Raw genomic sequence first — 24,186 nt, forward strand, 5'->3', positions numbered from 1 at the left:
CATATCAGTGGACCTAACAAAACTAGCTTATTTTGTTAGATTGTTCTTGTAGAACTTTTGATATCTTAATTTTTGAGCGTCAGAAAGTTGGTATATAGTTGGTATATAGAGTTTGTGTCTTGTGCTGTGAAGTTAATAGCATATCAAGGCAGAGACACCGACAGGCAGACAGACACTAAATGAAAAGTCCTTGCTTGCTATTTCACCTCTTCCCCCCCAGTGACTGCTGGGTACAGTGTCTCTTCAAACAGAGTAACGTAGCAACCCTGCCAGAATCCCCTTCTATTAAGAGGAGTGGAGCTATCAAAGGCTGTCACTCAGCCTGGCTCTGTAGGGTTTAGACACTGAGCTGTCCAGACTGAAGCCCTGGTTCCCTCCTATACCCAATCTGTCTGATTCTGGATCAGTTAATCACACACACCAGTTTCTTACGGTCTCAGCTCTATATAACCTCTATATAGTACTGAATAGGAGTGGACAATATGGCCCAAATTTTATTATTGCATTCACTGAAAAAAATGATGAGTCAAATTTACTTTAAAAAAGTTTAAGTTTAAACAACTTTCTGCATTTGCTTCTGCATTTTTTAAAGTAAATTTAATTTCAGATAAATTTAAGTAACTTCAACTCGGTTTCAAGATTTAAATAGAGTTACACAGAGTAAATAACTGAACTGAACTTCAGTCAATCCTTTCTTTTAGTAAACCTTACTTCATTTATTTTTACTGAATCAATCCTTTCTTTTAGTAAACCTTACTTCATTTATTTTTGCTGAATCAATCCTTTCTTTTAGTAAATTTTACTTCATTTATTTTTACTGAATCAATCCTTTCTTTTAGTAAATTTTACTTCATTTATTTTTACTGAATCAAACCTTTCTTTTAGTAAATTTTACTTCATTTATTTTTACTGAATCAATCCTTTCTTTTAGTAAATTTTACTTCATTTATTTTTACTGAATCAAACCTTTCTTTTAGTAACCTTTACTTAATTTCTGCATACAATATTACCTAATTACAATTATTTAATTTATACAATATTACTCAAATAAATTATGATACATAATATATTACATTTTCTGAGAAAATTAGTAAAAATTAGTGTCTCAGAAAATTTGAATATTATTAAGAACAATTGGTACTTTTGGCAGTGTGGGCAGTGTGCCAAGTCCTGCTGGAAAATGAAATCCACATCTCCATAAAAGTTGTCAGTAGCAGAGGGAAGAAACATGAAGTGCTGTAAGATTTTGTGGGGAAACAAAACTGCACTGACTTTAGACTTGATAATAAAACACAGTGCCACTATGATCAGGAGATCACCGGTTCGAATCCTGGTCATGCAGCTTGCCATCAGCTGCCAGAGCCCTGAGAGAGCACAACTGGCCTTGCTCTCTCTGGGTGGCTACAGTAGATGGCACTTTTTTTTCCTCATCACTCCAAAGGGTGATGTCGATCAGCACAAGGCTGCATCTGTGAGCTGATGTATCAGAACCGAGTCACTGTGCTTTCCTCCGAGCGTTAGCACTGTGATGCTACTTAGCAATGCTGCATTAGCAGCAGTTGGAAAAGAGGCAGCGTTTGTAGTTGACTTCACATGTGTCGGAGTAGGCATGTGCTAGTCTTCATCCTCCTGGTGTTGGGGCATCACATCCTAATGAGTGAGTTGGGTAATTGACCATGTAAATTGGGGAGAAAATGGGGAAAAAATTATAATTCTTTTAATTTGCGTAACTTCGTTCCCTTACGTACTAAAATTTACACTTTTGCAATTAATCTGACATGCGACGTGGCTGTGGTGGGGGGGGGGGGTGATAAAAGAGGGGGAATTAGCTTTTCACAGAGGAAAACGCAATTAGGCCTCGAAAGCGAAGGGAAAAAACAGAAGCGGCGCTTCGGTGAGAAAACTGGAAACACTCTCTTGGGAGGATTCCGTAGTGTGTCTGTGTGTGTGTGTGTGTGTGTGTGTGTGTGTGTGCTTTTTTATTTCAGCACATCTACTTCTGTGGCCTCCTGTGAGTGTGTGTGTGTGTGTGTGTCTGACTGTGCATGTGTGTGTGTGTGTTTCTGTGGTGAGTAGTACATCCTACTGTGTGTACTATGCTTCTTGCTTACTCCTCCCCTCTTTCTCTCTCTCTCTTTCTCTCTTTCTCTCACTCTCTCTCTCTCTTTCACACACACAATCTCTCTTTCTCCCTCCCTCCCTCCATGTGTAGTCTGGGCGCCCTGCCAAGTGGAGTGTGTTTTTTGAATGAATACCTGATGAGGCTGCTGCTGAGGCTGACTGGGGGGGGGCTGCATTCAGTGGAGCACTGAGCATGTGTGTGTGTGTAGAGAACAAGAGAGAGAGGGAGGGAGGGAGGGAGAGAGAGAGGGAAGCAGAGAGAGAGAGAGGGAAGGGAAATGCTGGCAGTCCCATTGCCTTGCATAACATACGCTGAGCCTCGCGCCGCACATAAGGGCTTCATGTGAGGCGGCACAAAGAGAACGAGAAGACGGGGACTTCCTTCGCCCTCGACCCTCCAGGGCCCACTGCAGAGGGGTGGAGGGGAGGAGGAGAAGAGGAGAGACGGGGGGGAGACAAGAAGACGGAAGAGGGGACGAGGGACAGGAGGAAGGGGGACAAGCAAGCCAAGCGCCGGACATGGAGGCGATTTTTACGAGGAGCGGTTTGGGCATGCTGCTTTAAGCCTGGACAAAGGATGGCTAATCAAGGATAGAGTGCCTTTGCACTTGGCAGAGAGAAAGAGAGAGAGAGAGATTGAAGGAGAGAGAGAGAGAGAGAGAAAGACAGGAGAGAAGAGAGAGAGAGAGAGATATGTTGACACCACTATAGATCTAAGGTAAGTCTCCTCACAAAGGAATTCTCACAATGACATGAATGCTTGCGCTTGTGTTTACTATACTAGACTGTACTCACTATTACGTACTGTGTACTATAGTGCAGTATACTACAGTGTAGTATAGTGTAGTATAGTATAGTATACTATGCAATGACACACTGCACTCTACTACTACTCAACTGTACTGCACTGCTGTACTATTCTATACTATACTATACTCTACTATATATGCTACTATACTAATTAGAGCACAGAATGCATGCATTATCATTATACATTGTCATCCACAAGTGCAGATGCATGTTTGCATGTCACCCATTCAATGAAGTGCATTTGTGCATCTTTTTCTCCAAGAGCAATAGAGAAAGAAAGAGAAAGAAAGAGAAAGAAAGAAAGAAAGAGAGAGAGAGAGAGAAAGCAACAGTGAGAGCGCGCGCGAGAGAGAGAGAGCGATACGTGCAGAATGGCAACCCACAGTCATTGTAAAGCAGCAACAGCTCTGTTTGGATTCATGTCTAGCTCAGGACTCCCCAGCCCGCCTCTTAAAGAGACAGCGCGTCTGCTGGGAAAAAAAAAAGGCAGAAAAAAAGAGCGATAAAGGGAACGCTCGCCCGCGACTAGCACCAAACAAACCCTTCCCAAACACCAAACCGATCTTTTAACCGATATTTAACCGTCCCCTGGCTGGGGGGGTTAGTCAGACAGCGTCTGAGGTCACACTGAAGGGTAGCGCTCAAGCTTACGCTGTCTGTTCATTCAGTTCTGACAATGACATCATACGCTTTGGCGTCCCCGCGACCAGACCGAGAGCTGGTCTCTGGAGTATAGGAGTAGTGTGTGTTGCGAGAGTGGCGAACGAGTGAGCGAGTGCGCACACGCCGCGACTGTTCTGCGATAAGATTTGCAGCATGTTTTTGCTGGACGTACGTTGATGACATTGTTGTTTTTGACCCAACAGTGATTAATCCCAGCCTGTGAGAATTAGAAGGTCAGGATGTTCGTTCGCAGCACACGCAGTGAGATTATGACACTCAGGGCTTATTTACATACGTGTTGCAGGATTGACACTATAGTGTCAATGGTGAAAAGAAACTGACGAGACGTTGGCAATACATCATGCAGGCCTGTCTATTCATTTCAGAGGTTTTGCACAAAGTTTTCACATCTAAACTGGAGAAACTGTGTGTAAAGTGTAACTGCAGCTCAGCAATTTTGCTGTGTTGTAAGTGGTGGTTGCTATGGTGTTGCCTGTTGTTTGCTCCTACAGTATAGCCAAATGGTTGCTATGTGATGCCGTGGTTTATGAGTTGGTTGCTAAGGCATTTCTAGATGGTTGCTAAGGTGTTGGTAAGTGGTTGCTGAGGTGTTGCTATGGCATAAGCATTGGTTGCCTATGGTATTGCTAAATGGTTGCTATTGTATACATGTTGGTTACTAAGGTGTTGCTAGGGGTGGTTAAGGGGTGGTCATACGTGTTGCAGGATTGACACTTTAGTGTCAATGGTGAAAAGAAACTGACGAGACGTTGGCTATACATCATGCAGGCCTGTCTATTAATTTCAGAGGTTTTGCACAAAGTTTTCACATTTAAACTGGAGAAACTGTAAGTGTAACTGCAGCTCAGCAGTTTTGCTGTGTTGTAAGTGGTGGTTGCTATGGTGTTGCCTGTTGTTTGCTCCTACAGTATAGCTAAATGGTTGCTAAGTGGTTGCTATGTGATGCCGTGGTATATGAGTTGGTTGCATTTCTAGATGGTTGCTAAGGTGTTGGTAAGTGGTTGCTGAGGTGTTGCTATGGCATAAGCATTGGTTGCCTATGGTATTGCTAAATGGTTGCTATTGTATACATGTTGGTTACTAAGGTGTTGCTAGGGGTGGTTAATGTGTTGCTTTGGTATAGGAGTTGGTTGCTCCTACAGTATTGCTAAATGGTTGCTAAGTGGTTGCTATGGTATAGCTGTAAGTTTCTAAGGTGTTGCTAGGGGTGGTTTATGTGTTGCTTTGGTATAGGAGTTGGTTGCTCTTACAGTATTGCTAAATGGTTGCTAAGTGGCTGTTATGGTATAACTGTAAGTTGCTAAGATGTTGCTGGGGTGGTTTATGTGTTGCTATAGTATAGGAGTTGGTTGTTAAGAAATTTCTGGGTGGTTGCTAAGGTGTTTCTATGGTATACATGTTTGATTACTAAGGTGTTGGTAGGGATGATTAATGTGTTGCTGTGGTATTGGAGTTGGTTGCTAAGTCATTTCCGGGTGGTTGCTAAGTTGTTGGTAGGTGGTTGCTGATGTGTTTTCCATGGTATAAGTGTTGGTTGCTATGGAAATGTCTGGTGTTTGCTCCTATGTTATTGCTAATGGTTGCTATTGTGTTGTTGTGGTATACATGTTGGCTACTAAGATGTTGCTAGGTGGTTGCCAAGGTGTTGCCTGGTGTTTGCTCCTACAGTATTGCTAAATGGTTGATATTGTGTTGCTACGGTATACATGTTGGTTACTAAGGTGTTGCTAGGGATGGTTAATGTGATGCTGTGGTATATGAGTTGGTTGCTAAGGCATTTATAGATGGTTGCTAAGGTGTTGGTATGTGGTTGCTGAGGTGTTGCTATGGCATAAGCATTGGTTGCCTATGGTAATGCTAAATGGTTGTTATCGTGTTGCTATTGTATACATGTTGGTTACTAAGATGTTGCTCGGTGATTGCCAAGGTGTTGCCTGGTGTTTGCTCCAACAGTATTGCTAAATGGTTGATACTGTGTTGCTACGGTATACATGTTAGTTACTAAGGTGTTGCTAGGGGTGGTTAATGTGTTGCTGTGTTATAGGGGTTGGTTGCTAAGATGTTGGTAGGTGGTTGCTAAGGTGTTGATATGGTATAGGAGTTGGTTACTTAGATGTTGTCTGGTGGTTGCTTCTATGGTATTGTTAAATGTTTGATATTGTGTTGCTATGGTATATATTGTTGGTTACTAAGATGTTGCTAGGGTTGGTTAATGTTGTTGCTGTTGTATAGGAGTTGGTTACAAAGGGGTTGCTAGGGGGTTGTTAAGGTGCTACTGGGTGGTTATTAAAGTGTTGCTAAAGTATAGCTCTAAGTGGCTAAAGTCTTGCTGGGGGGGGGTTATGTATTGCTGTGCTAAAGGAGTTGGTTGATTGTTGCTAACATGTTGTGTAATGGTTGCTATGCAAATTGCTAAGGTGTTGCTATGGTATATCTGTTAGTTGCTTAAGTTTTGGTAAGTGGTGCACAGATTTATTTATTAAAAACACTGTTTATACACATAGTACCTACAGGTATCTTTAAATTAAAATAAGTCGATTTACGAGCACAAGCAAATATGAATGATTAGGAAACAGATTGCAAAATTAAATGCATGATATCAGCTGTTGCTTAAAATATATCTTTAATATTCATGCATTTCCACATAATTAATTTTGCTTAAACAGTCTTTTAAAAAAAAACTACATGTGCAAAACTCCTTCCCTTGGTAAAAGAGTTGAAGATGTGTCTTGGCTGGGTCTTCCAGCATGACAATGACCTGAAACACACAACCAGAGTGACTAACCAGTGGCTCCATAAAAGGCATTTTTAGTTTTAATGCATTGCTATGAGCACTCAGATACATTTTTGGTGAAATTAAAGATAAATTGTGCAAAATATAAAACAAAAAATGTGCGGACTCTTGGTTCATTTGCATAAATTTGCCTAGGCTTTGGCTAGCGCAGCCTAAAGCTCTGCAGTAACACGCTCGTATGCATATGTGTTTGTGTTCCTTTTAAAAGAAGCATGCACTTGTTTTTGTTGGTTTGTGTGTGTGTGTGTGTGTATCGAGGGTTAGCTTTCTGCAACAGGGCAGCAGTGTGTGACGGGCTGGTGTAGTCAGAGCTGGAGTGATACTGCAGCGTTAATCTCTCTGACCCTGTGGCCAGAGCCTGTGTGTGTGTGTGTGTGTGTGTGTGTGTAAGAGCACGAGAGAGCGTGAGAGAGAGAGAGAGGGAGGGCGGGAAACAGTGTGAGTGTGGTGGGAGGAGTCACATTGTTAATGAAGCATCTTGACATGAGCAGTAGTTCTGGGAAATTCAGCAATTCCTTTAGAGAAAGATTTACCTTTAGACCCCAAACTATGTCCTGTGTATAAGTAACCAAATACTTCAGATAAGCTGTGAGCAAATGCATGCATGTGTATACATTTAAAGGACCATTGAGGATTGTTTATTCTGTTTTAACTCATAACATGATTAAGATGTCTCATTAGATAAGAAGCAGAGCTTCAGCCAGTATTTTCTTATTTGAACTGTGTGGTACATTACAGAAATCTGTGTTTAATGTAGCCTCTGAATTTGCCCACCGCCGATCATTCCCGGAGTCCCATTTCCACACTCAGGATTGCCAGGTATAGAACACAACAGCACAACAGCAACTGTGTGCTGCATCCGTAAAAATGGGCAAGCTGGCTACTTTTCTGAGTAACAGGTCATCACTGGTCATAACTTCAGTAAGGTTGCTGACCATAGCTGGGTAATTTATCACCACCACTAGTGTAAAAGAGGTATAAACATATATACAGCTCTGGAAAAATGAAGAGACCACTTCCATTTCTGAATCAGTTTCTCTGATTTTGATATTTATAGGTTTATGTTTGACCTAAAATGAACATGGTTGTTTTATTCTATAAACTACTGACAACATTTCTCCCAATTTTTAAACCCAAATTTGTAATTTAAAGCATTTATTTGCAGAAAATGAGAAATGTCGGAAATAACAAAAAAGATGCAGAGCAAAGAAATAATGCAAAGAAAACAAGTATTAATAAAGTTTTAATAGTTCAGAAATCAATATTTGGTGGAATAACCCTGTTTTTTAAATCACAGTTTCATCTTGGCATCATGTTCTCCTCCACCAGTCTTACACACTGCTTTTGAATAACTTTACGCCTTTACTCCTGGTGCAAAAATTCAAGCAGTTTAGATTATATTCCAGAGGTTTTCAGTTTGGTAAAATCAATTTTTAAATGGTCTATTTTTTCTCCAGACCTGTATGCCTTTCCATCGAAGAATACACAATAATATATTGATTCATAAAATACCAGATTAACCGCAATTGTGCATGCTTATTAGTATTTATGATAGCAGTATTTCCACAGCATGTTTGTCCGTCTTAAATGTTTTAGATCATGGTTTTCGAGCATTTCGAACAGCATTGTTATGGTTATTCCACACCATCTCAATAAGATTCAGGTCAGAACTTTTTCTTCGGCTATTCAGATGTGGACTTGCTGCTGTGTTTTGGTTCATTGTCCTGCTGCAGAACCCAAGTTCGTTACGTTCGACATTCTCCTTCAGGACTTCTTTGGATACTTGCATGATGCTTAGCTTATGGTTTACTGTACTTTGTCAGGCAGGTCATATTTAAATGATTTCTTGATTAAGAACAAGTGTGGCAGTGGTCAGACCTGTAATCAGTTTATAGGTGTGATAAACCTCAGTAAATTAATATTTTAAACTGGGGGGAGCAAACACTTTTTACATAGGGTTATGTGGATTTAGATTTTTTTTTCTGCCTTAATAATAAGAACCTTTCATTTACCTTCGTTTATTTGTGTTGTCTTTCACTAAAATTTACATTTGTTTAATGATATCAAACATTTAAGAGAGACAAACATGCAAAAAAATAAGAAATCTTGAAGGGGGCAAACAATTTTTCACACCAGTGTCTGTGCGTTCAGTCCATTGTTCTTTGTGGGATGGATGTGCTGCTGCAGTGTGCGTATTATAGCTCCGGCGCTGTGTGCATGCATGTGTGTGTGTGTGTGTGGTGTGTGTGTGTATGTATGTGTGTGTGTGTTTCGCTTTGTGCTGCTGCATATACAATAGACCACAGAGTAGTTAGTAGTGAGCCTGGCTGTGTGTAGCGTAAGCTTTAGCAGAGGAAAGTGGGACAGTGATTGGTGCGGATCTACAGTGACTGGGGAATCGCAGGCTCTCTCTACACCCCCCCCCCACCTCTCTCTCTCTCTCTCTCTCTCTCCCTCCGTTTTCACTATTCCTCCCTCGCTCCGTAACTGTGCTCGCTGCAGGCTGTGCTCAATGTGGGTCAGGGGAGCCAATGCTCTTCCTCGCTCTCGCTCACCCTCTCTTGCTACGTCGATCTCTTTCTTTGTCTAGCTGGATTTATTACTCCATTCCTCCGTCGCTTTGTTTATCTCTTTCGGATGGACAGATAGTCCAGGTGCTCCTGTGTCTTGGAAGCCATGAGTGGGAGAGGGAGGTCACTGAGTTCAGATGCCCCAGCTTTTTTTAGTTTAAAACACACAGAGCACACAATCGCTTTCCTTCATTTTTAATATTATAGCATAATTACCATTTCGCGCCATTGTGGACCTGACAGCCTGGATTGGCTACAGGCACAGGCTTAGTCCAACATTACTGTCAATGCAATGGCTTAGTGGTTAGCACATTTGACCCCCAGCACTGGGGTCTTGGGTTCAAGTCCCTATCTGGGTGGAGTTTCCAATGTGTGATCGTATGCCCAAATATGGGTTGCCACTCTGTGCCCGATGCATTGCTTCTGTTAGATGGTCATTTCCGGTTAAGAGTATATACTTTGCGTAAATGGGTGTGTAGAATGTAAAAAGCTGCTATATAAGTGTAAATTGTAAGTAAGTGCTATCAGTCTCATTCAAAATTGCTACTGTGATGTTTGCTAATGTGGCGTTAGCATTCCGGCTACAGACAACCAGCAGCCAGACTTGCTCCACATCTCTAAGGGAGTTTTCACACCTATAGTTTGTTATTCTGGTCCAGATAAGTTGATATGTTTGTTTACTTAGGTTTGGTTTTGCATCGACACAAACCTAAATGCACCAAAATGCACCCCAACAAATGACCCAAGCATGAGGAGGCTTCTCTGGGGCCACCACAATAACAGCCAACCCTGCCGTCTATTCCTCCACCTTTGCCCAAACGACAGGTTCCATCCAGCACACTCAGTTGCCACCTAACCTTCAAATCATTGGACCGTACACTGGCTACATCTCCTCCCAGATAGTTCCAGCTGCAGCAAGTCCATCCCAATCTTGTAGACCCAACCAGGAGGTTTATGCTGTGTGATTGGTCAGAGCTGTCTGGCACAGGAGAAAGAACATAAATGTTGTTAAGTAAACATAAGATTCTGTTGTGCAGTGTGAAGCTGTTTTAACACTGATATTTTTTCTTCTCCTGCCATTTTTACGCCTGCTGGCGGCTAGTTGTCCATTCTCAGTACAGCAAAACAACCAATATATCTGTGTCTTGTTAATGAGGGTTGCTTGTTTCAAGGCACCACAGCATTCCTAGGTTTTTTAACTTTGTGTTTTACAGATAGACAGGTAATCAGAGATACAGAGGTGGGCCCAATAGCAAGAGAGTAATTATTATTATTTTTGTTCTTTTTCCTCATGAAGGTACAGAAACTACTAAGCACTACTAAGGAGATGGTTCCACATGAAGACGCCGGGATTCTGCTCGAAAGATTCTGCTTCAACACCTAATCTCAATTGTACGTTAAGTAGAAAGCAGACTGTGGAACAATGAACTTCTTGACACCAAAGTCCTACTTTTAAACCCAGACCACTCAGAGTAGTAGAGCACGGGAGCAGAAAAGCGTAAAGATCATGAAGTCCAACCAGGAGCGCAGTAATGAGTGCCTGCCTCCAAAGAAGAGAGAAATCCTGGCGCTTGAGGAGCGACAGGTGCTGGTAGCATCAACCGTGAGTGAGAGCCAGAGCGGAGAGAACCTGGCATGGCTTGCAAGCATAGCCAGTATGGCCAGCATGGCCACCGTTCCCAACCATGTTCCATCACGGAGCAACGTTTCCCATGTTGACAGCCCTTCACCATCAGCCAAGGCTCCGACTGTAGTGACAGAGTACCTACCAGAACCCACCTCTGCTTCCACCAGCTCTTTGTCATCTTATAGAAGTTCCACGCCCAAAGGAGGTTTCTCTGGAGCCACCACAATAACAGCCAACCCTGCAGTCCTTTCCTCCACCTTTGCCCAAACAACAGGTTCCATCCAGCACACTCAGTTGCCACCTCACCTTCAAATCATTGGACCCTACACTGGCTACATCTCCTCCCAGATAGTTCCGGCCGCAGCAAGTCCATCCCAATCTTGTAGACCCAACCAAGAGGTTTATACTGCCACAGGTATCATTCCTCAAGCATCTAATGACAACTCGCATAAGCAACATTTGATTTCAACCTTGCCTAATGTAGCCCACACAACCAGCCAGTGCGTCCAGGTAGAGGGTGCCTCTGTTGGCTTGACAGTCACATCCCCAACTTCTCAAGTGCCCATTCAAATTCACCCCCATTCAGCTGTTCTTGCTCCTCATGGCCTGGCCCTTGGTCCCTCTCAAGTGCTTGTTCATTACACTGATGGCATTGTCACCAAACACCCAGACCCCCACAGCAGAGATTTGCAGAACGGTTCTTTGGGAGAGGTCACAGTGGTCAAACACAGCACCAGTGTGGTCAAGGGAATCTCTGGCAAACCAGAGAGTATCGAGAGCCAAAGGCAGAATCACAACCTTGGTCTCCAGGCCCAAACTCAGGTCTTGCTCCCTGCTGAGTATGCCACGCATGATAGTGCAGGATTTCAGACATCGTTAATGCTGGTGTCAAGCAACCACATTGTGGCCAATAACAGTACAGAGTTTCAGACTGCTCTGGACAAGGACCAGTCGTCAACTCTGGCTCGAGTTGAAAGAACAGGAATATCTATGGTGGAGCCAGTCTCCAGAGTTTCCTCCCTCACTCTGTCATCTTCCGATGGCCTGGCAGCATCTCTAGCTTCGAATCTTTCACCCCATTCCCTCCTGCAGACATCTCCCGGTGCCCCTGCCCAGGAACTTTCCACAAGCCTTTACTCAGCCACACAGCTACCCATCATTGGCTACATCACCAGCACATCCGGGGGACCCCAGCAAGCAGTGGCCACGTACCCTAGCAACCTTCCACAACATCTAGTTATCTCAGGCAGCCCCTCACTCCTTATCCCTGTGAGTGCTGGCAACATTACCACGTCATCTGCAGAGACAGAAGTCACTCGCTGCTCTATTCCCACCATACCCTCCACCAACGTTCCGACTGTTCCCACAGGCCTGCCTCAGGCTTACATCACTGCAGCCACACCTGTTGTTGCGAACCCTGTTGTTGTCCCTAATGGCAAAGAGGTCGCTGTACCTGAGCCTCATCAGCCTCATCAGCCTCATCAGGCTCATCAGGTTCATCAGGTTCATCATACGACGAATGCGATACAGAGTTCCACACAGGTGCAACTGCCTGTCTTTTCAACAGAGGTGGTTGCACCTCCAGCTCCTGTAATCACCCCAGCACCAACCAGCCCTCAAAATGCACTGCTGTCTCCTACATCAGCCCTGCCTCCATACTTTATGAAGGGCTCTATCATCCAACTGGCCGACGGGGAGCTCAAGCGGGTGGAGGACCTGAGGACAGAGGACTTCCTGCAGAGCGCAGAAGTTAGCGGTGAACTGAAAATCGATTCAAGCACAGTCGAGCGGATAGACACCAGCAGAACTCCTGACGCAGTCATCATACAGTTCTCAGTTGGCGAACACAAAGCACAGGTGAGTGATGTCACCTTATGGAGTCATATATTTTGCATCTAAACCGATCAAGCATAACTTAGTTACAAAGGACCACTTTGTAGTTTTATAATTATAGGCTGTAGTCCTGAATCTGTTTCGCTATGTACACTCCATTCTTTAATGGTCAGGACCCCACAGAATGGACCACCACAGAGCAGGTACACTGCGGTGACATTGACATGGTGGGTGTGTGTTGTGCTGGCAGGATTTTTTTTTTAAATCTATGTTGTCCTGTGGACAGCAGTCTGTAACCACTGATGACAGACTAGAGCAGTGGTCTCAAACTCAACTTACCTGGGGGCTTCTGGAGTTGGGTGGAATCTGGGTGAGGCTGAGCCGCATCAGGACAACGACTGTATGTGTGCACTAGCACTTTTCTTTAATGCATGTCGCCGTGCCAGATCTCTCAGCTCACTGTGTGGGTGTGTCCTTGAAGTTTTTTTTATTTATTTAAATAAAGCAACAGGTGTAGTCGATCATAAGTTTAAGATTTTTAAAATTTTTAATCAACCTCACTGTTTTATTCTGTCGATAAAAGGCGCCTGTTCTGTGTGTGGTGCTCGTATGCATGTAACATAGTAGGCCGCTCTTCCCCAATTGGCTGGAAGCAGCGCAACTTTGAATAAAGTTGAGCTTTGCTGAACTTTTTCACCAGACGGCGAGGCTGTGCTCAACGTGGCATGCAACAGGTTTCTCTCTATATAAATGAATAGGATGCATAAAAGCTTTAGCTAGTGGACAAGTACCATGATGGATAGTGCAATGATAATCAGTGCTAATCACTGCAGTGCTGAAAATAAACACCCCACCACCCAAATAATAAAAATAGCTACTCTGTTGTGGTCCTGCAGGGTCCTGAGGGCGAAAAAAGGTTAAGTAGTAAAGTATGCAAAGAAGCAGAAGGAATGTAGTCATGACTATTGTAGAAACAAGGCGTTGATCATGTTGTTATGCTTAATTGGTGCATTTTTCATAACAATTAAATATGGGATATTAAAAAATTGAAGTCCTGCTTGCGTTCTCTCCTGTCCTGTCCTGTAGGTGTGTGTGGAGGTGCTGGTGGAGTACCCTTTCTTTGTGTTTGGTCAGGGATGGTCGTCCTGCTGTCCGGACCGCACTACCCAGTTGCTAGCTTTGTCCTGTGCTAAGCTCTCAGTGGGTGACGTGTGCATCTCCCTCACTCTGAAGAGCCTGAGGAATGGTGCTCTGAGTAAAGACCAAACTTTTGGCACTTTGAAGAACCACAACAACATTCATCTGAAAACAGCCAAGACTAACGGACAGGCAGGAGACAGGCCGACTCCGAGAGAGGATCAGAGGAACGGGAAGGTTTTTTTTAGGTCAGAAGGGGAGCAGAGATTGGAAAGCGCCGGGTTTGAGAGTCTCAACTCTGGGAAAGGAGTGATACTCTCGAAGGATGAAGGAGAGGGGAAAGCTCAAATCGTTGTCGGACGCAAGAGGAGGTGGTCTGCCCCCGAGAAAGGGGAGATAGGAAGGTCGCAGGAGAGCGAGCCCCCTGAAACTCTGCCCAAACTGTCCTTCCTCTCGCAGGAGATTAAGGTAAACATAGAGGGGAGGTCCAGTATGGCGGTTCGTCCTTCTGATTCCCAGAAGAGACAAGGCATCTTCTGAAGGTTGACTGTGTTTCAATAATTCAGTGTTTCAATAATTTAAACCAACAAAACAAAATACAAAATAACCCAAAACCTGAATTCAGTTCACTGTCGGAAAACCATACTTTTAGTTGTTCCCTTTTAGTGACTTGAGAACTGAAATAAACAGACATAAACCCATAAATGCAGCAGGTCAAGACTGACAGGATTTATTTTTGTGATGATTAGTTTCCGTCTCATGATAGTTTTCCTTTTTTTTTTTTTTTTTTTTTAGACTAATGTAACATAAACTAATTTTGTGTGACAGTATTTACACTATGTGTTTTATTTAATAAAAATTAAAACATATAACGTATAGTTTCTGACAACTGTCTTGGGGCATATATATATTGAGAGGGTCTTTTTCCTTTTTTTTTTTTGATTAAGTTAATTTTGCTCTCATTTATCTTATTTTTTTGCACTTTGCAGTCTACTTTCATGTTGAGTGTAGCATCATTGCAAATCAGTCCTAATGATGAGTGAAAATATTAAAAGAATATATATATGGACCATTAGGTTAGAGGGACTTTTAGAAATTTGAACTGAAATTTCTGTGAGGAATATGGAAAACTGAAATATACTTAAAGCTAAATTTGGGATGTAACCGCTATATTTATATTATTTAAAATGGGGGTTTCATTGTAGAAACAAACAAAAAAAACAGATATAACCAAATCATGCATAAATAATATCCATTGTGCAATTTACAAAATTCTAGAGATTCTGTAGGATTTTTTAATTATTTGATGCATTTGCTTTCAAATCGGAGCGTTTTAATAACCCAAAAGAGTATAACTGTATCATTTCAGTGTGTAAATAGATGGTATAACGCCCTTGTAAACCCTATTTAAAGCCAGTAGTTGGTAAACAGCTTAAAAAAGCTCATTGCTACATTACTGAACTGTCACAAGAGTGAAATAAGCACATTTTGGGGTATTTTGCATTAGAATCATTTTAAAAGTCCATAGTTTTGCTCCCTTAATTAAACAGTAATATTGTGATTATACCACAGTTCCATTATCGCTGTTTATTAAGAAAATTTTGAGTTAAAGAGGACATAGATCATAAAATATGATCTGCTTGGTTATAAACACTCCGCAAGTTAAAAAAGTTCCATTGCTGCTCTGTTTGTAGCTGCACTGTTTGGCTTGTAAGCGCTGTATCGCTTCTAGGTTACCTGCATGTGGCAGAGTAATACACAGAGAGCTTCGGTTACAGTGCATTACCGGCTGATAATGGCACTCATAGTACACCTCTCAGCCAGTCACACTGCAGGGCCAGAACTAACTGCTTAATAACTGGCTACGCATTACTACATTACGTTCTAGATAAAGATGTTCAAATAAAAAGATGTTGGATGCTAGATGCTAATTGGGTGCCAGTTGGTTTGTTATTGTTGGTACTGTTGTCAGTATGCCCATATTTGGTGTTCTATGTCTAAGCTAAATTTCTCAATAGGCCGACTAAATGAGTTTGTCATAAAATAACTTTCTGTGGTAAAAAAAAGGATGTGTTTCTTTGATTTTACCAAATTAAAAACCTCTGGAATATAATCAAGAGGAAATTGGATGATCACAAGCCATCAAACCACCAAACTGAACTGCTTGAATTTTTACACCAGGAGTAGCATAAAGTATAAAGTTATCCAAAAGCAGTGTGTAAGACTGGTGGAGGAGAGAACATGATGCCAAGATGTTAAAATTATGTAACAAAAATGCTAAAATTAGTTAATGCTAATGAATGTAGCATTGGGGAGCCAGGTAGTTAATAAGGCTTTTAAAAAGGGTTTTACAAGGTCGTTATACTTTCCTTTATTTGCTGTATGTAAGCTTTCATGGCCCTCACATAAGTCTCCTTATTACGGCAAAAGCTAAAACTAAAGCTAATGCTAATGCTGATGCTAATGCTAATTTAGAAAGCCCTCATTTGTAGCCAAACCCAAGACAGAATAAAAACACAACAGTGAGCTTTAGGACGTACGAAAAACCCATTTTACAAATGTACTTTGGAATTTAATATGTTGAGAAAGTCCTCTTGATATGCAATATTAAGATTAATCACATACCTCATATATGACACACGGCTGTTTCAGATTACCCGATGGGATCTGTGATGAATGATCTATGAAGATGATGAACAAATATCCAAACCATACTCATGTTCATGCGGTGGACGTGTGTGCAGGCAAAATCTTCGCTCAGCCCTTAAATATTAGCACTTTACAGAAGGCATTGGATGGTTTACACCCTCACCTCTGATACGTTGCGCGAGCAGCGGCCATTTGCACAATGTAGAATTTTAAATATATATATCGCCAGCCATCCCGTGCAGTTCAGCGCCACACCCAGACCCGAAACAGGCCACTCTTTTATCAAAACTCTATTTTAATTGGCTGCCATTTGAAATCCAGTTGCAAAAAAAAAACAAAAAATCATAAAAATCATCGGCATCATCTGTAAAAGCATTTCTGTGATGATGTGTGATGATGATGTGTTTAAAGCCACTGGGTTTGATTTATAGACACTTTCTGTGTGTGATGGCTGTCTTGTAGGGTGATTGGATTTAGACCTTTTCTGTGACGGCCATTTCTAAAATATTTTTGGAGTATTTTTTGTGAAAGAAACCATATTTTTCGCACTATAAGGTGCACCAGATTATAAGGCGCATCAAATTATAAGGGGCATTATCAATGAATGTCTATTTTCTGGTCTATTTTCATACATAAGGCGCACCAGATTATAAGGTGCATTATGCGACACTAGTAAGGAACAGGGGTGTCGCCATGTTTTCCTTCTAATTCAGCAGGTCATGCCACTGGGGCATTTTTCTTTTAAATTGAAACTAGTGCCGGACGTTAATCTACACACAAAGATTTCTCTCTTGAAAACTGTTTATTTGGGTAATTAAAGCACTTCTGTTTATTTACAGTAAGCTTAGATCTCCAGATTTTCACTAAGGCTGGGTGCAGCAGCATTAGCAGCAGCATTAGCCACAGTGCTAACTGGGATGTAATTGCCACCAACAACACTTAACATATAAACCCTGAGTGAAAGAGCTAGAGCTTAGCGCTGCAGTTAGTGGCTAATGCTAATGCTAATGCTGCTCCAGCCTCGGTGCTGGAGAAACTTCACTGAAACTCCTGTATAACTCTGTACTTCAGCAGAGTTACGTTTGGGAAAATCAAAGGATTTTAAGTGTGTCTTATAGTGCGAAAAATATGATGAGTACATGGAGTTACCTTTTTTTTGGGGTGGAAGGGAGAAGAGTGGGGGGCTTTCCTTTTTCCGTGATGGGTTAAGTGAACCAGTATAGCAGGATGGTATACAAAGACGAAAGTTAAAAGCTCAGTGTAACAAAGTTCAGAAAAAGGAAAAAGGTGGGATGTCACAGAGAATCCAACAGCGCCAAGAAACAAATGACTCATGTTTCTAATGTACAATCTGTAGAGAAGGCTGGGACACAACCTAACACATTTTTACAACCGTTTAAAAACAAATCCGGAAACCAAAACCCAAGCGAGTACAGCTAACGATAGAGCTTAACACATATGTGGGGCGTTTTCTACACTACAACTGCGCATTCTCGCCGCTTTTAGACTCTTTGGCCGGTTTTCTACACAAAATTCAGCACCATCATCAGGAAAAGTACCTCCTCTCTTCAGCAAAAGCATCCCCTCTTGGGAGTGCGTGCTATGTCACTATGTATGTAACCATGACTGAGATAACCGTGACTTTTCTAAGTAAGTAAAAGCAGATTATCTCCACTTTTATGAAGAAGAAGGTGCGTACGCGCTCCTGAGAGAGGGTGCTTTTCATGGCAGGGGTGCTGAATTCCAACACAATTCAACCGAACCCTAAATCTCCATTAAATGCAACTGAATTCTTAGTTGAATATAATTGGTTGTGTCATTAGGTTGTGTCCCGCTGTCTCTTATATGTAATATCCCTTGGCTTCTCATACAGTTACACTTATAAAAGTCATAAAAATGTGTTTTTTTTTTGTGGTTTGGACACCACACTTTTACATAGTGTGAACAAAAGCTCTGCAGAAAATACACTTGGAAAATTAGATTTTTCCTGCACAAAACTGTACAAAAAACAGTTTTAAAAATAGTTTATTTAGGAATATTCACTTTGTGATTCATTGGATAACCAAAAAATATAATAACCAAAAGCATAATAAAAAATTTGCATGATATATATATATATAATATGCATTAAAAGTGTAAAAGTGTAAAAGTGTGTTCTTTGTAGAGAATTTTTCACTTAAACGATCGATAAGAATAATATACACAGTTGGACCAAGGGTGCCCAGACTTACTGCATTGGACTGTTATGTTGGGAAAAGCACACAATTATCCAAATTGTTCAGCAGTTACTGAACAGCAGACGTCAATTCATACTGGTATACAAATATCAAGAAATGTTTCTTTGTTCGTTTGAGAAAAAAAAGCAGTCTGTATTGATTTAATAATTGGAGTGTTTTGTATGTTTTTTGTGTCACGCAGTCATAATGTACACTGACTGTCAAGGGGAGTGCTGTTAAAAGAAGAAAGCTGTTCTTTGTGTACCAGAATATTTGCGATTTGCACAAGCAGAGACATTACAGTAGGTTTATGGAATGTACGTCTTTGCCTTTAAGTTCGTCTCTTTTATATGTCTTTATTTTTGAGTATTTTAAACTCTTTGAGTGGGCAACTCTCATGTTGGTCAATATTTGTTCTGCTCAAACGTCTTCATACATATATATATATATATATTTTTTTTTTTTTTTCTTGAAGTGAGGTGACCTTAAATGTCATGATATAGATGAAACAAAGCGTGGTTGCACATTTAGCCATCTAGGATATAGGATTTACGCACTTACAACACTTTATGAATAAAGCATATTTGTGTTTCTGTGTGGATGTGTTAAAGGGGAACCCCACCCATTTTTCAAAAAAAAAAAAATTCTACATGCTTCAATGTCTGGGATGTAAAGAAAGTCATTTAAAGTGATTTGGTGTAAAAAAATTGGACCAGTTTGACGGTTTAAGGAGAAACGTACAAAACTCAGGATTGTTCAGGAGGAGGAGTTAGTCTGGAATTAGTCGTCTAAAGCATGTGAAGCTACCTCACAAAGTTGTTGCACAAGAAGCTTTTTGTTGTTTCTCTTATTTGTATGACTTGTGCTCTCATGTTATTCACATAGGGAAAAAAACATAGTGCATCCAAAAAGACTGTAAGACTTGTACTGTGTGCCTTTTTTAACATTAATAAAAAACAACAGATTATAGAGATTAGATTACTGATTCTACGTGCTGATGTATTTTACTGTCATTGTACTCATGTGTAACTCATATGGCAGCAAAATGTTCCATTATTTTACCTGAAGAATCAAGACAGGGAATTGAACGCCAGTCTCCCACATGATGTGGTAGCCTACAAGTAGGTGACGTTACTGGTGGTTGGTGTTATCCACTGCACCACACCAACCACCAGTAGACTCCACCAATTGTTCCAACCATGTACGAACCTTCCAGACCCTAGGCCCTACCCAGTTCCTATCAAGGCATGTTGCAATGCTAACTGCTACCTTACACCCCAACCCCCACCAAATATATATTTACATCGATGAGCTTAAAGTAAAGTAAAGTTCTGATGTATTGCTCTCTTGGTAGAGTTAAAAACACAGGTGTGCCACTGCCTAATTAGAACCTAGACAACAGTCAACAGTCAGACATTTATTGCTATCTTGGCTCGCACAGCATGAGCATGTATGTCAGTTTCCTCTGCTGAGAAGGGAATGGCAGGTGACAGTCTGATGAGAACACACCCAAATGAGAATTAGTACGTGACTTTTGAACGTTTTGAGATGCGCAACGTTTTTGTACCGCATTTTACAGACTATATGTTTCACCGTATTATAAAGCACACTTTTAAGGAATGTCTATTTTCAGGTATATTGTTTTAATACATATGACACACCGGAATTTAATTTAGTGCCGCAATTTAAGCGGCACTAGTAAGGAACAAAGGTTTCGCCAGGTTTCCTTTCTAATTCAGCAAATCAAACAAGCACTTGATGTTAATCTACACAGATTTCTCTCAGTTTATTTATAGTAAGCTTAAATTTCCAATATTTTAGCGCAGTTAGCAGCAGCGCTAGCTGCAGATTTCCCATTTGTAGGAGTCTCTACTGTGCCGTTTCACACTGAACCACTCTAAATGAATTTCTTTACATCCTAAAGAGTGAACTATGCTCTGGAACATGTTGAAAAGCAGGTGGATTTGCCCTTTTTAAAATGCATGAAATGTCTTGGAAGTGAAAAACAGCAATTGTGTTGATACATGTCATGGAACCAGTGTAGATATCTTATCTTATCTTTTTTTTTTTTTTTTTTTTGAAGCAATTTTATTCAAACCACACTTCTATTCAAGGGTTTTTTTTTTTCGACTCGACTTTTCAGAGCAAACAGACCGACTTCAGGCTCAGGTTCACAGAATGGCCAAGTGACTGATTCTGTTAATAGCCATGCAAAATCACAGAACACACACCGAGTTGGGACGCGCTTTGGGACCGGTGCGACGCACGCTTTTATCAGTACGAATTCTGAATTCAGTAGGCCTCGGTGTTCTTTACGTCACGTTACACTTTCACGCTCGGACGCCCAAAGACCTTTTTTTTTTTTCGCACGGATTCATTTGTGCAAGCATGCCTCGACTCTTCACGACCAGGAAAAGCCTCAAGCAATAGCGCCATGTCACCCGGACTGAGGAGGGAGTTCACTTTCTAAAGCTGTTCACCACCACCAGACTTCTTCTTCTCACATCTGTATTCAGACTGCGTTCATCACCGGGAGGTGGCGGCCGTGTTTCCGGCCTGGAACAGCAGAGCTGTTAATAAACGAGTCAGTGGGTCACAAACAGAACTTCACTATAGCTCCACCTGCTGGACTGATCCTCAACTGACCAGCTTTATTATCTTATACCAACAACCTGGATTCTGAACACAGTAGTTTTACAGCAGTTCTGAAGGGGAGCGCCACTCATCTTTCAATCTGTCTGCACAGTCTAGTGGTTGAGATGTAAACGGACAGAAGCACAGTTATTTACAGTGGTGTTAAAATCTGTGAGTGCACCCTGGTTCTAGTACTCATACCTTTTGAGTATGAAGTATGTAGGAAAAGTAAAAATGTCAAAGTTAAGTATACCTAAATATACTTAAACCTGTCTAAAAAAATCGGTCTACTCATATTTGGAAAAAAATTGGGGAAAAAAGATGTATTTTCAGCTGCAACCACAGCTGGAGAACTTGTGAAATGTTCTGACATTTCAGTAATCCATTTCAAAATGTGAAACTCATGTATTATATAGATGTCTAACACACAGCTAGATCTATTAGATTTAAGCATTTATGTCTTTTATTGTTGATGATTATAGATTACACCCAATGAAAACCCAAAAATCAGTGTCTCAGAAAGTTAAAATATTATATAAGACCAATTACTACTTTTAGAAGTGTGGGCGGTGTGCCAAGTCCTGCTGGAAAATGAAATCTGATAAAAAAGCATGAACTCTATTAAAGGTGTCATCAGCAGAGAGAAGAAGCATGAAGTACTGTAAGATTTTGTGGGAAAACAAAACTGCACTGACATTAGACTTGATAATAAAACACAGTGGATCAACACCAGCAGATGACAGACATGTCTCTCCAAACCATCACTGATCATCAGTAAATTTTACATTTCATTTAAAGTAAATCAAGGGATCAGAGTCTGGAGGAAGAGTGGAGAGACACCCAGTCCAAACTGCTCGAGGTCTAGTGTGAAGTTTCCACCAATCAGTGATGGTTTGGAGAGACATGTCATCTGCTGGTGTTGATCCACTGTGTTTTATTATCAAGTCTAAAGTCAGTGCAGTTTTGTTTTCCTAGAAAATCTTACAGCACTTCATGTTTCTTCCCTCTGCTGCTGACAACTTTGAAAGAGATGCGGATTTCATTTTCCAGCAGGACTTGGCACACTACCCAAATGTACTGCCAAAAGTACCAATTTGTCTTATATAATATTCTCAATTTCTGAGACACTGATTTCTGGGTTTTCATAGGCTGTAAGCTTCAAAATCATCAACAATAAAATAAATAAACAACTAAAATAGATCTCTCTGTGTGTAACTTTTCAATGCTATTCTATTTTGTAGATGTACCTGTAGCTTTAAGGAGCACATAAAGCTCGTATGAACGATTCTAACCTAAGTTTAAGCCAGAAGTTTCACTTAAATACACCATTTCTGACCAAACCTCTCTAAATGTATACATCTCAACCCTTTCTTCATGCAGACATTTTTGAAAATTTGGTGGAGTTGCCTTTTAAGGTAATCCTCTACCTTTTTTTTTTTTACAAAAACCTCAAACACCAGAGTGGTCTCATTATCCTTTTATAGGGGTAAAAACGAATAAATGAGAAAATGAACCACATCATTTACTTTTTTTTGCGGTGTAAACAATGTACCATACTGTTACTATTCGTGTGAGTAGTTGTACCTGTGTAAAATAACTCTCTCTCTCTATCTCTCTCTCTCTCTCTCTCTCCCTTTTTCAAGCTTGTTTCCTATATAAAACCCTGACAAAAAGCAAATAAGACAGACTCAAACCTCAGATGTTGTTGTTGTGGCGTATCTCTGTGAACGATGGATCCGAGACTGTTCCGTGGAGTTTCTGTGCTTTCTTTGGTTTGCCGGTGCTTGGACATTTTTTTATAGATAGATGAAAAAAAAAAATGATTTGGACTCTGCTTTTAAGAAAACTGTCCGATTTAGAAATGATTTGTTGTACGGTACACATTTACTGTCTCTGTATACTCGAATAAAATCCTGTACAAATTTTACTCGCATTTATTATTTATGGTTCTGTCTTAAATATGAAGTATTTGGGAGTGGGGGACACACAGGGCCTTCTAGACATTCATAAAAATGTGTATTCATTTCTGTTAATTAACATTACAAGCCTTGCTAATGTGCTAATTGGACTACTGTTGCCATTTCACACACTCGATCAGAAGTTCTCGTCAGATATGAGCTAACAGGGCTAAGAACAGCATGGCGAGTTCGTTCCTGTGTTATTTGTGCGAATAACACATCAGTGTTATATGCTTTACCCAGTAATTCAGAGCTAAGAATCAAATGGTTAGAATTTGTCTATAATTGTATACGTCCAATTAAGATTGGAAGATGTATTTTTAGAACAGTTCTGTTTACACTAGTTAAAAGTAAAAATCCACTCCAGGATTTTTTTTCCAACTGCCTGGGCGGCTCTGCTGCGACGGGGGTGGATTTTTACTTTCTGGACCTGGACTACTCACCTTTGTGTGTAAGTAACTTTATTTATATAGGATCTCCGGTGGATTCTGCATTTTACAGAGACTCTAAGACTAGGTCAGTAGCTGAGCTGCACTTAGCAGGGCATTATTACACATGTTGTAAAGTAACATATGACACTGCAAAAACTGTTATTAGAGTAAAAATATCTTTATTTTAAAATGTTTCTAACTGATATATCCATCTCACTGCCTCGCAGTCAGGGCCGCTGCTAAGGTTTTGGAGGCCCTAAGCATAACTGGTCAGGGAGCCAACGTAACTAGCTCAGGCAACACCACTGAACATGAAGTAATCAAAACTATTTAAACCTTTATCATCGAAGTTACTCACCAGAAAGGGATGAATGGGCCTCATCTTTCTGCTTCTTTTTCTTCTTCTCAGCTCCAGACTCAAACCGTCGCTTCATAGTTGAATTACCATTTAGTAGCAACTTTGCGCGGTGAACTTGTCTCCTGCCAAACTCAAGTAGCGTTGCTACTTTAGTTAGGACTAAGGTTGCCAGATAAGTTACGATTTTTCATCCTATTTGTTTATTTTATTTTACTTACACAACTTACACAAATATTGCACTGGACAAGTTTTTGTATAGAATGGCCACATACACTTAAAAAATGGTTAAACATGCGCAAGATTTAGCGCCTCCATGCATTTTTTGATTATTTATTTGACTGGAAAATGTCACATCTGGCAACAA

At 40.9% G+C, this 24,186-nt stretch overlaps 1 protein-coding gene and 1 long non-coding RNA gene across 2 annotated transcripts in view; one reads left to right on the forward strand and one right to left on the reverse strand.

Moving 5' to 3' along the window:
- The window catches only part of LOC125802491 (uncharacterized), a 479,356-nt gene that overhangs the window by 279,048 nt on the left and 176,122 nt on the right, over positions 1-24,186 (reverse strand). The gene's annotated exons all lie outside the window — the stretch shown is intronic.
- atxn1b (ataxin 1b) lies at positions 2,387-16,541 on the forward strand. Its single transcript, XM_022674280.2, has 3 exons — positions 2,387-2,839; positions 10,277-12,463; positions 13,526-16,541. The coding sequence occupies exons 2-3, from the start codon at positions 10,487-10,489 to the stop codon at positions 14,114-14,116; spliced, it is 2,568 nt and encodes an 855-aa protein (XP_022530001.2). The 5' UTR covers positions 2,387-2,839; positions 10,277-10,486; the 3' UTR covers positions 14,117-16,541.

The sequence above is a fragment of the Astyanax mexicanus genome, chromosome 6, assembly GCF_023375975.1.
Source record: "Astyanax mexicanus isolate ESR-SI-001 chromosome 6, AstMex3_surface, whole genome shotgun sequence".
Taxonomy (NCBI): Eukaryota; Metazoa; Chordata; class Actinopteri; order Characiformes; family Acestrorhamphidae; genus Astyanax; species Astyanax mexicanus.